A 13557-nucleotide genomic window follows, 5' to 3' on the forward strand; every position below is an offset into this window, starting at 1 on the left:
GTTTAATTTTTTTTTAAAACTTTGCTTTAGGATCATTTTGATTATGGGCCACAGCCCCTGAGTTATTTTTAGTGCAGACTTTTGAAGTTTAAAGTTAATTTAGGACTTAAGAGATTGGGGGGGCAGTTTTTGTTAAAATTCAAATATGGCTACTGTTAGTTACATGCACAACATTGCTAAACTTGATGCATGTAATTATTTTACATGGTCTAAAGATATGAAGTTTGTCTTAAATGAGAAAAATGCATGGCTTTTGGTTAAAGGTACTGAAAAACGTCCTGATTTAAATGATGTTAAGGGTATTACAAAAGAAATTATTGCTGACTATCAAAATATAAGTCGATTGGCATTATCTTTAATTTATATGAATGTAAGCCCTGAATATAGAAGCTTGATAAGTGAAATTGATGACCCGGTAGTGGCATGGAATACGCTTGCCAAATACTTTCAGCCAGATTATCAATCAAGACATATGTCCCTGTTTTCAGAGTTCTTAAATTGTAAAATTAAGCCAAATGAAAGTATTAGTTTCTTTTCTTCTAGATTAAAATGCATAACTGAACAATTAGCTGATATTAATCAGGCTGTAAGAAACGTATATATATGTTTCCAGTTTCTTAGGTTCCTTCCAGATAAATTTGATCAAGTAGTTCAGAATGTTTTGAGGTGGCCAGATGAAAAGTTCATATTTAAAAATGTTCAACTTGAAATACTAGCAGAGGAAACGCGTCTTAACTTAAGAGAGATAGATAGGGAAAATTCCAATAAGACTATAGAAGTCCAAAGTACTCACTGTGAACACAAATTTAAGCAGATTAAAGGGCTCAAGTGTTATAAATGTGGCCATCCAGGTCATATTCAAAAATACTGTAGAATGAAAGGTAATTTTTCCAGATCACCCTCGCCTGCTTCTTCTGTTTCCTCAGCTGTATCTAGTAGTAATAAAACATCTCCTAAGTGTAAGAATAAACCCAAGTTGAGTAAAGGTAAAAATAATTTTGACTGTATATATACAGTCAAAAGTCGTTAATTCGGACACCCATAATCCGGACCTCAAAGCTACAAACTTTCTGTGCATGATACAGTCAAAAGTCTTTAATTCGGATGTCCATAATCCGGCCCTCAAAGCTACAAACTTTCTGCGCATGCATAGATAGCATTAACGCATGTGCATAATACCTTTCTGCATGCGCATATGCATTTACGCATGCACGTTTAATGTATAACGGACGGTATAAGGTAGGCTAAAATTATCAAGTTATCTATTTCGGTTAATGTTTCAGATTGTGTTGTTTCTTAATCTTCAAATTGGATCCAACTTATTATTTTTTGCAGGCTGTTAGAGCAATTTTATAAAAGTAAGCTTGAACTTTCGATTATGTCAAAAAGAATTTCCGATTCTGGAGCTGCCAAAGGATCTATGAAGCATGTTTCAATGTCCATCAAAAAGTGGAATTGCTGCAAAAAATGGATAAAGGCATATCCTCTGTTTCTCTAACCATTCCGAAATCTGTTTATCAATTTCACGCTGCTCTGCGGGGGGGGGGGGGGGGTCGCAAAGTGTAATGAACTGGAAGTTGATCTGTCAGCACTATCCTTATCTTCAGGGCAGATGTTTTTATTTTATTCGGCTTATAATTCTTTATTAAATGTAGTATTTCATCTCGATGTACTCCATCTTCGATATGATTTAAATCAAATTCCTCATCATTATAAACATCACGAATACCCATCAAATAGTTTTCTGGTTGCAATTTTCTAATTTTGATTATGCGTAATGTATCCTTTACACATGCACGCGTTGAAAGAAATGTTTAATAAAGTAAACAAATAAATATTAAGCTTTTTTTTTGTAAATTTTGATACCTTTTAGATCATAATTGCTCTTTGTTTCATAAATTACAGTTTCATATTTTTAATTTTATAATTGCTGCATGCCATCTTACCAGATTTAAATTGATGATCTATAATCCGGAATCCCGACGAGTCCGGATTAAAGACTTTTGACTGTATGTTGCCATCTCATAATAATCGAAATATGTTGGCCAGAAAATGAAATGCATTTATTTTTTCAGAAACCTGTACAATTTTAATGCAGGCTTTTAATATTCAAGTTAACAACAAATAAGATGACTGTTTTTATAATTTTAGAACTGAAATTTTTCTCATTGATTTGGATTTTCTAACGTGAATTCCATTTCTCATACGCTCAATTATTCGGAATTTTCATGCACCCAGAATTTAGCAATTCCCAAGTTTTCCGGATAGTCGAGCTTTTACTGTACCAAAATTTGCCAAATTTAAAAATTCTGGTCAACCCATTTTATAATAAATGGTAAAGCTGCAATACATTAAATGGATGAACTAAGAAATGTTTTCGTAAATACAAGTTGAATATTTTGGCATGGAAGAATCAATCTTCTGTCCATCTAAGTTTTATAAAGCAATGGAGATGAGTTTAATTAATGGCAGTTTTTCTATTAATTAGTACACATTTGTTTTGGTTCCTGAAAATATAAATGTAATAAGCAGCTAAATTGATTAACCAGTGAGTTATAAGAAGCAGCAGGCCCAGTAAATACATTTTGATGATGTTATGGGTTGCCTAGTTTCAAGACAAAGCACACTGCCTTGTTAATATTTACCAACACTAGTTAGTATAAATTTTATTAATCTTAATTTCTGATATTAGCCTTTATGATTTAAGGACCTTCATTCCATTTTTACGGGCTTTCACTAATGTAGGTAATTCAGTTCATATAATTCCGGGTTGTCCATTTTGAAGATGTAGCACATTGTCTTGTGAACATTTACCAATACTAGTTAATACAAATTTTATTAATTTAAATTTCTGATAGTAGCCTTAATGATTTAAGGAACTTCAATCCATTTTTACTGGCTATCACTAATGTAGATAATTCAGTTCATTCAATTCTTATGATTCAAATAATTCATTAAAATCTTTATAATGAATTTTTGTTCATACGGTTTGTTTATTCTAAATACAGCTTTATTTCGACTTACAAAGACAGGCAATTTTTCTGAGTATTTTTTAAAGGAATAAAAATATATCTCATTTACTATGCTTTATAGCTTGCCCATATCTTTAGCAATTTACACAACACCAGTATGAACATTTGCAATGCAAAATAAGTATATTACATAAAAATTTGTTTAATGTGCAGTTAATTACAATAAACTTACTTCTACTTTAGATGCTAAGAATATGCAAGTTGGGGCCATCAAGAGTGGATCAATACATTTCAAGCTATTCCTGTCCATAAAAAAGAACATTAGAAACAAAAATGGAGAATAAATACTTCAGACATATGTTATTGAATCTAATTAGTTATAAAACTAATAAATATTTTATATGAAGCTATTGAAATTCATTGCAAAAGCATGGTGGAGATATATTAAGAAATGTAGTTTTTTTTTTTTTTTTTTTCTGTGCTGTCTGATATTCCTATGGCTGAATGACTTATAAAAACAATCCTTTTAAGGACCACTCTTGTTTTTGCTTTGTAAAACTGAAAGGAATTTATATTTAATGGAATTAAACATTTAATAGGTCATTAACTTAATTAAAGAGATTATTTCCATTTACATAGTCTTAATCATTTTAGTGGTGCTAAGAAATAAATAACTAATAAGCGATCCATCATTACTTAAAATTATAAGCTATGAAATTCTAAATTAAAATGTATAAAAGAAAATTAAGTAAATTAATAACAAAGCATGATACTAAACACAGAACAAATACAAAAACTTGTTAACATCATTTCTTTTCTTTTAACAAAATTAGAGCCAATACCTTTTATTCAAATAGAGAACAACTCTTTCTTTTTATATTTTTTAAACATTTTCTCGAGAGATTGTTTTAGGAGCATTAATACTTAAAATTGTATTGGTACTTACGTATTATCGCAACTAGGTTGGCGCGATTTGTAAGTTTGAGTAAAAAAGTATGAATAGAAAGAAAATGTACATTTATTAATTACAGATAATTTTTAATACAGTTTTTATATTATTTTGTTTTAAAATTTAAAATAGCAATTAAACCCTTCCGGTTTCGAATTTGAATAAGTCCTTCGCCGCCTATTGGCTTTCTTTCTTTTTCATCCATTTCAAGGGCACATATCTCCCGCATGTAATTATTCCAATCTATAACAGTTTTGTCAGCAATTCCCATCTCTTCTGCACAAAATTTAATTGAGGTTAACTCTTTACACCAACAATAAATAAAGCGCGCCGCTGTCACAAATGAAATTCGGCTACCTTCAAACCAATTTCCGGTTCTCACACTCGAATGTTGATTGCACTCTTCGACGTTACATTTCCAGAAGATTTGCTTTCCAAAATAAAGTTTCATTTTATGAGAATTTTTACAAGTACGTTCGTTCGGTATAATTCCATATCCCTGCAACAATTGAACAGCATCTTTTTCACTCACAGGCAGATCCCAAGTACCCATAGTTAAAGTATTTCAGGGCATTCAATCTAACCAGTAAGAAAAATAATTTCTTTACGAAAAACTACTTATAATACGTAGGGTTGTCGTAAATAGGGTCGCCAAATTTGGCGATTTATACGAATTTTGGCCTGGTTGCATTAATACGTAAGTACCATTGTATTTTACACAGTTATAGTGAAATAGGTTATAATTTACTTAGGCTGACAAAATGGTCAGACGATCAGTTTCTATACAGAATTATAATCAAAGTTCTCTTGTGTTGCAAAGCAGACTGGATGATGAATTTTGATTAGATCTTCAAGACTTACAAGACTTTTTTTTCAATCCTCAACAGTTCCACAACAACAGAGTAGCCATTATGAACTTTTACTATGTGTATGCTGCTTTTTTGTTTTGTGGGACAGAAGGTGTTTTGGAATATCCATTTCCACTTCTATTTATTTGCATATCAGAAATGAAATCCTCAGAACACGTGCTGTTTTAATGAGCCTGTGCTCCTTGAATGAGATTTTAGCTGTTTTCCTATTTCATATTCTTTTTTTTTTTTCTTTTTTTTTTTTTTTAGTCCAAAGGGGCTTTGTCCCTGAAGGACTATTGTTTTCGTTTTGCGATTTTGCGTCGGACTCATAAACGTCGGTTCACTTTTCAAACTGTTGCCACAAAATGTTAGAGTCCTGCATTATATTTGAAGAAATTAAATAATGAAAAATCTGCTTAAATGATTGTCTATTTCTCGCATTGTGATAAAACAATGGTACATAGAGCCATCGAATTTTGAATGACGAAATCCTACTGCGAATATGGGCATCTGAAACCCCAAATTTGGAATTTGTTTTATTATAGATTTTATATTTTGTAAAACTTTAACGAATTTTTGATTTACAAACTGAATGCTTTAAAAGCGAGAAATGGCAACGTTATACAGAAAAAAAATACTTTTATCTCCAGCTCGCGAGACTGTGTATATCGGAAATTCTAAAGATATGCTTAATTTAACATTATTTTGTGATATTGCTCTTGAACTGAATTTTATGGTTTAAGTGCAAAGAACATGATATTTAATAAATAAGGTAACACTCAAAACGTTAAAAAAACGCCCCTCTAGACGTAATTTAAAATCTGAAACATTTCAGATTTTTTTTTTTAAATTCCTTGTTTTTTTTTTATGATTTGTTTGTTCCCAGCTAGTACTAGATATTGTAATTATTTTTGGAATGATTGTCGATGGCTTTTTTTTTTTTTTTTTCTGGAATGAGGAGTAACCACTGACTGGCCAGATTTCATTGCATTAGCAGAAGTGACATTTCGATGGAGCTGGGTATCGGAAACCAGTATTCTAGCTTCAGCATATGAGATGTTTTTTTAACTCAGACAGCCTGCACTTTCTTCTCTATTTTTCACTTGGGACAAGATCATGAGAAAGCTGTATGTTCCCCTTTGCAGTTAACACACAGTGGCAAAGCAGTGCAAGTATCACTGTTGTGACCTTCGAGAGAGCAGCACACACATGATAGTTTTCCATAGTATGATATCTTTGAGTGGTCAAAACCCTGGCACTGGAAACATCACATGGGGTTGGGAATACAGGGTGTTAACTGGGCAGTGAAGAAAACCAGCCTTAACACGTTTCGGCAGATCTGACTAACTGTGAGTAAGGATTACGTGTTTTGTATCAATCAAATTACCCTCTTTACACAACTTGGTGTGCCTAGCAGCACAGATCCGAGAGCTCAGTTACATCCTCCTCTTCTGAAACTGAAAGAAGACCGATCTCTGAGATTACTCCCCGGTAGAAGTTTAGAGTTTTGTTTGCTGAAACAGTTACTTCAATCCGATAAGAGTTACAGGCTGGGTAGGAGTAGTGGTTTCGATTAATAAGTCAGCTGACCAGAGACATTTAATATTTATTATTATTAATAATAAAAAGGTGAGAGTTTTTGTAGTTCGCCTGGTGCATTGTTTACTACAGTAAAACGTCTTTAATCTGGACTCGTTGGGACTTCGGCGATTCCGGATTAGGGGTTTTTCCGGATATCAATTTAAATCTGGTAAGATGGCATGCAGAAATTATAAAATTAAAAATATGAAACCGTAATTTATGAAATAAGGAGCAATTATGATCTAAAGGGTATCAAAATTTACAAAAAAAAAAAGCTTAATATTTATTTTTTTACTTTATTAAACATTTCTTTCAATGCAAGTTGTTTATGTTGCTTCGTTTTTTGTGCTCATACTTTCTCTTTAATTCTCTCTTCTATGGATCTTGGATCTTATCATTACAGCTGGCATTAACTACGAAGAGTTCTAACCAGTATCCTGAAAATTATAACCATTTAAACATTTACTTGGCTTTAAAAGAAATCAAAGATGTACTTCTAGTACATCGTCGCATGAGGCGAAAGTTCAAAATGCGAGTTCATGAGTATGTAAAATAAGAGCGAAAGATGTTCTTCGTCTTGTGCTACGCTGGCGTGGAGGCAGTCAGAGGAGAAGTCATGTGATCTTGAGAAGGGTCCTGGTTGATCAAAATCAGTAAAGTTCATTAAAAGTTTTTAATTTAACGATAAAAACACTTAATATGTAATAAATTTATGTATATTCCTTTAAGACATCTCTCTTCTATAAACAGTCTCTCTCTATAAACAGTATCTCCTCTTTACACGCATGCGTAGCGGACACATGCATTAAACGCGCATACGTAAACGCATAATGTGCTGAGGTCCGGATTATAGATCATTCTGGATTATGGACGTCTGGATTAAAGACTTTGCACTGTACTAGAAAACAAGGAGAAGGTATATTTGCATTTAAATTGCTATTTTCACTAGTTTTTATCTTTTTATTTGAATTTATTACATTTTCTGAGGAACTAGGTTGTTTTATTGTAGCCATATTGAAAGAAAATTTGATTCGAACCCAGCGACCCCAACAAGGGGATGGATGCAGAATCCTGCGCCAGGGTTAACAAGGTCTATATGCAAACTGAAGCCCCACAGTTGGCTTTCCCGAGAACTTACTCTCAAGCCACTGACACAAGGACTAGTGACCAGCAGATTGACACCCATCATGACAACAAGGTGCCTCCCGCTCAGCTGAAGCAAAGGCCAAAGCAGCGTGGTGGAGACAGTACCTTGCCCCTCAACTACCAAGATCCTCCTTTCCAGCAGGACAGGTGTGAATGCATGGAAAACGCATGGCCGTTTTTCTCGCCATTTGAAACTTAAAGACAAGGGCTGTTGCAGTTTCTCATGACGAGCCCCAACCTCCAAAGAGGAAAACCACAAGAGAGAAGAGAAGGGGAACAGTTCCAGCCAAGAGGAGACAGGAGAGAGAGGATAGATCACTGGGGCTCCATAATCATGACACCCATCTCACCAAGAAGATAATCCCCTGAATAGCTAGGGGTACCTCAGGATTATCACACTTATACTCACAAAACTGAGCCTCTGACGGGTTTTCCAGTGAAGTGTGCAGCAGCATTGTCACATTGACCGTAACACTTTTATCCACCAATTAAACGAAGTAATACATTTTGTGTTCCTAGTCAGGAGAGCTTTCTTGCATGTAGTTTGGATGTCTTGTAGCAGATGATGATCTGCGTATGTGTCCAAAGCATGATTGTTGGTACAATCATGAAGTTTAGAGGCTAGGAGTAAACGAAGCTTACTTTTTAGTGGAGCTATTTTACTTTTTCACAATTTATAATGTCTGATGATGGAAATTTACATAGGGTGTCAATAGCAAAGGTAATATACTTGTGGTCAGACGCACTGATAGCATCTTGTACCGTCCAGTTGTGTATGACTGGTGACCACCGCGATGAAAAGGGTTAAATCTGGCCCAACAAATCCGATGGCAACTGTTGAAAGTGGGAGGCAAGTTGGCTTGATTCAAGAGAGAGAAGTTTTTGCTGGTGATAAAATCTTCTAAATCGATGCCTTTGGAGTCATTACAGAGGTATTCCCAATATACATCGTGGGCATTGAAATCTCCACTTAATTTTGAGGCCTGGTTATGCTGCAGTAGGGTAGCTATGTAGGAGGAGCTGTTGAAAAAACGTCTTCTGTAGGTGGTGAGTAGACTGAGGAGAGAATAAGGTACTTGTTGGCAAATTCTAAGAGAATGATACAGTAGTCCCTATTAGCGGAAAGTACTATCAAAGTCCACTTTGTGTGGCAGAAAATAATACCTGCTCTGGGTGAGGTACCTTGGGTAGGATATCTTCAATGGTATTTTGGCCAGGATAGATGGAAGCGTGTGGTGGAGCCTTCTTTGCAGTATGGTTCCTGAGCCAAGATGATATCAATATGATTTTCTACTGCAGATTGGATTGCTTGAGTGGCAGTTGCTTGTGCTCACTGTAGTTTATTTGTAGACATCGGATTGGTCCATGGTTAATTTTATGAAATTCATTAATAGCATCCTTCCTTACTGTGTGAGATTCTTCTATGGCATTGGAATTGAATGCATCATTAGTCATACTGGGTATTTCTTCTGGTACGTTCAACATGTCCTCTATAGCTGTGGCAGATGGTTGAATAGGTAAGGTGATTTGTGAGAACGTTGCTGCCTGTCCTGTAGTTGAAGTCAGAATAGTTGATGCAGCAGGGACAGAAAGCCTGGCAGTTTCTTGTATTATGAGAACCTGAGCAGAATCTGCAGTATGTCCTCATCCTACAGACGTCCTGTGATTGCCCAATTCCTGACAACTAAAGCATCTCTTTGTGTCAAAGTACTCAATGGTGGCAAAGGTCAAGTTCAATTTCTCAGTGGTATGCAGGTATGACATTTCAAAAAATGTTTATTTACAAACATGCACAATTGTTGAAAATTTAGAATTTAATTCTAGAGTAGCAAGGCACTATAAAAAAAAAAAAAAAGGCAACATTTTTATATACTCAGCACATGGCAAATATTAAACTGAAAGCTGCTTGTTATGAGATATTTTGGTTTACTTTTTTGGAATGTAACAAGCATTACAGAAAAAATATCCAGTCTTTGAATTTGAAATCAAATCAAGTGTGCAATGCTCAACAAAAATCCAAACCCTCATTATTCCATGCATATCTGGTGCCATAATTTCCTCTCCAGATAATCAAGTTTCAAAGTATATGCCCATATATGATTTACTGCTCACTGATTCATGCTATGGAGATTATTTGAAAACTGAAATTTTAATAGGGGCTAATATGTTCTAGAACTTTATCTTAGATGAAAAATTCATTATCAATAAACATTTGAGCGCAATAAAAATTTTCTTTGGATGGATAATTACAGGTTTAGAATTTAAAAATAAGAAAGTTTGTTTAAATAATATTGCCACTATGAAGTAAGCAATAATGAATGATCTAAGAGTGTTTTGGGAACTGGTATTTCTGAAGAAAGCATAAGGTTGCCTGTGAAAGATAAACAATTGATAAATCTGAGAAAACTTTATCCCTTAAACCAGTAGATATCATACTAAATTACTCTGTAAACCTAATCCTGCTGAATTAAATCATAATATTCAAATTGCAAAGAAACATTTTGACATTTAAAGAGATAGATTAAGTAAGGATATAGAAGCACATCAGGCATATACAAAAATTATTGAGGAACAGCTTAAAGATGGAAATGTTGAAGTTTATCAAAACAAAAAACTTGAATCAGGTTATTATACATGGTGCATCAGAAAAATGTATACACACTTTGAACTCTCATAGAAAATTTATTTTCAAACGTACAAATTTCAAAGTTAAATTTCTCAGAATAGTAAGGCTATACTCCAATTTGAAAAATAAGTGTACTTTCAGGTGGTGTTTTAAAGTAAATGTTCAAATGGTAATCCTCAGCATCAATATATTTCTGAGTACAAGTCAGGACTGATTCCGCACTTTGCACCAAAATGTCCAATGGGATTTCTGTGCACATTGCTTGAATCTCATCCCAAAATGTGTCAAGATGACATGGTTTACGACACATATTGATGGTGTTCAGGTCCAATTTTGTGAATGGGTTCAGAAGATGGTTACATGTAAACCAGGATTTATGGGTAACATTGTTTCGCCAGATGAAGCTCAATTTAAAATTAATGGAATTGTCAAAAGACATAATTATGTGTACTGGATTGAAGATAATCTTCACATTACTGTTAAAAAGGCTATGAATCTGCCTGGTGAAAATGTGTCATGTGGTTTGCCTCCGAGGGTAATAATTGGACCTTTCCGTTTCGAAGGTTATGTAATTGGAGCAAAAGTACCTAACAAATCTTGCTAATTCCATTTTCCTGATATTCTGTAATATACAGTAATGCCATGTTTTATTACCAACAAGGTGGCGCCCCTTTGCACTATCACAGGAATATGCAAGAATACCTGGCCAGTGGAAAGGATGCAGGGAACCAATCGAGTTTCCTGCGTGCTCTCCAGACCTTACGCTGTTCGATTATTTTATGTGGTGCAGTCACAGAAAAAGTGTATCATCTTAGATCACGTAGCCTTGACACACTTTGGGATGAGATTCAAATAATGTGCCCAGAAATCCCATTGAACACTTTGGTGCAAAGTATGTAATCAGTCGTGACTTGTACTCAGAAATGTATCGATGCTTAAGACCACCATTTTGAATATTTACTTAATCACAGTATACTTATTTTTCGTATTGGACTGTTGCCCTACTTTTACCAAAAAGTTAACCTTGTCAGTTGGAAACTAAATTTTTTATGACAGTTCAAATGGTGTATAAATTTTTTGATGCACCCTGTATATTATAGTGAAAAGGCCTCATAAACAAACTTCTCATGTTAGAAATGTTTCCGATGCATCAGGTAAAGGACAAAATTTCAAATTCTTAAATGATTTGTTAGAGGTTGGACCTAATTTTAATCCTAACATATCAGATGTCATTCTTAAATTTCGAATATCACAACAAGTACCACCAAAAGAAGATGTAGATATTTGAAATTACTTTGATTTCAAAATGACTGTTGTGCATCATTCAAATTTATGAACATGACAAATTTAATATTTGGGTTATTTCTAGTCCATTTATCCTAGCAGCTACAATAAACTACCATATTAAAAATATACCAGTAAAAAAAACCTGAAAGTTTTGAAACATTGAATTCATTTTTATATGTTGATGATTTATGTCAGGGAACAAATACAGAAGTGTAGCAATCAGCTGGGGGGATGCCCACTCATGTCACCATCTATTAGCACCAATGAGAAGTGCAAGACTACACAAGTTTTGCTTGCCCTTGAAGTTGATAATGACCTTGAATTTTGATCCTGAGTTTCCTTCATGTGAGTTGAATTCTTTACCACTAGCAGAAGCACTTGTTCCAAGACTATAAGTATGTTGCACTGCATAATCATCAAGGATACCTGCCTAGATGCTCATGAAAAATTTCTGTTGGTGTTTACAAGGGGTGGGGTAGTGCAGTGGGGATTGCTGTCAGACCAAGTATTTGATTGTGCACATTGAAAATGCCTTCTCTGTTGAATGTTGCCTCATCACTAAATAATACTAATGTTGGAAATTGTGAATTGTTCTTTTTTTTTCCTGAGCATCCATTGCACAGAGTCTGCTTCATCAGGATAATAATCTTGCATAAACAGCACACTTTTTAGTGAGGTACACAAATGCATTCCTTGCATAAAATATACCAGACCAGTTTCTGAGAAACACCATTTTGTATGCCACCATTTCTATATGCACGGAAGAAGCTGCTGCAATTCTCATCAAGAATCGTTCTTCCATTTCTGGTTTTCATACATTTTGCGAATATCCTGCATTGCTGTTTGAGATGTCAAGTGAACCAGTTTCTTGTAGTCAATGATCAACACTGCCGGAGGTAGATGACTCGGAATATAAGGCATTGAAAACTGCTACTTATGTAACTTTCGTGCTCCACATCCATTCCCTTTTGTTTCACTGTATGTGAGGTGCACATCTGCCAATTTCTTGTACGCATGTTCTGCCGCTGCCTTCATGAAATTTTCAGATGATGTTATCAAAATTTGCCTACGGTTTGTTTGGTCTACTGCACTACAATGATGTCAGCACACAAGGTCTATGTAGACTGGAACCCACCACTTAAAGTTGATTCCAAACCACTTCGAACATCCATACTTACATCGTGATTTCAACCTGCAACCTCTGAATTGGATGCCAGTGTGCTAGTGACCATGCCATCTTGGTTAAGAGATACATTATGTGGGCCCATACAAAAAGACATCAGAGCTGATGACTTGTTCATACTCGATATGTTTTGACTTTACTCCTTTCTGCCTCTCAGAATGGAATGCAACCTTATGTTCCACTGTAATTATTGCTCATCTTATTAGGCACTATCACCCCTTTTACTTTTTAAAAATACTTTAGACTCACCTTGTATATTAAAACAGCTGTGTAAGTTACAGATCTATGGTCCAATTGGATTTATACCCCCATCAGGAATTAGAATTAAAATCTTGCAATCACAAGTATGGGTAAAAAGTCTTGATGGGCAAACACTTCCCAAATTATGCTAAGATTGAATTTAAGAAATGGCTAATGAAAAAAAACTTATTTACAAGGATTACTGCTTGATAGAAAATCCTTTCAAAATGGTGATAAACTAAATAGTAATATTTCTTGACATACATTCTGTGAAGCAAATAATAATGCATATGGAAGTGTAGTATATTTTAGATATATATAAATAAGTTTCATTTTATTAAAGAGCAGCTCCTCTTAAAATTGTACATTACCTCACTTAGAAAATATGAAAGCAGTTATAGCAGTCAGAACTGCAAAGTATCTAGGTAAATTATTTAATCATATCTATCAACAGAGATACTCAGGATAGATTCACAAACTGTATTAAACTAGGATCTTCTAAGAACAAAGGATCTTCTAAGAACTAGTAACTTCTTGTCTCCCTTAAGTAGCTGAAATTCAAGCCATGATGACTCCCAGTAATTGGAAATATTGTAGTAGAAAGAAAAATCTCACAGACTTATTATCCAGTGGTTTAAAAGTAAATTCTCTGACATAAAGTAACTCAATTTGGTAGTTTAGCCCAGAATGATTACAAATTAAATAGTGCATAAACAATGCAT

At 34.4% G+C, this 13557-nt stretch overlaps 1 protein-coding gene across 6 annotated transcripts in view; it reads right to left on the reverse strand.

The window, feature by feature from the left end:
- The window catches only part of CycC (cyclin C), a 134939-nt gene that overhangs the window by 83055 nt on the left and 38327 nt on the right, over positions 1 to 13557 (reverse strand). For all 6 annotated transcript variants that reach the window (XR_015041752.1, XM_085819096.1, XM_085819097.1 and 3 more), the window contains exon 4: positions 3205 to 3274. Coding sequence is in view for 5 of the 6 variants with exons in the window: in XM_085819096.1 (XP_085675222.1) it covers positions 3205 to 3274 (70 nt within the window). In the remaining variant the exon portion in view is untranslated. The remainder of the gene's footprint in view (positions 1 to 3204; positions 3275 to 13557) is intronic.

This window comes from Stegodyphus dumicola, chromosome 6, assembly GCF_044657685.1.
Source record: "Stegodyphus dumicola isolate Sdum_Otavi_A_Nest chromosome 6, ASM4465768v1".
NCBI lineage: Eukaryota > Metazoa > Arthropoda > Arachnida > Araneae > Eresidae > Stegodyphus > Stegodyphus dumicola.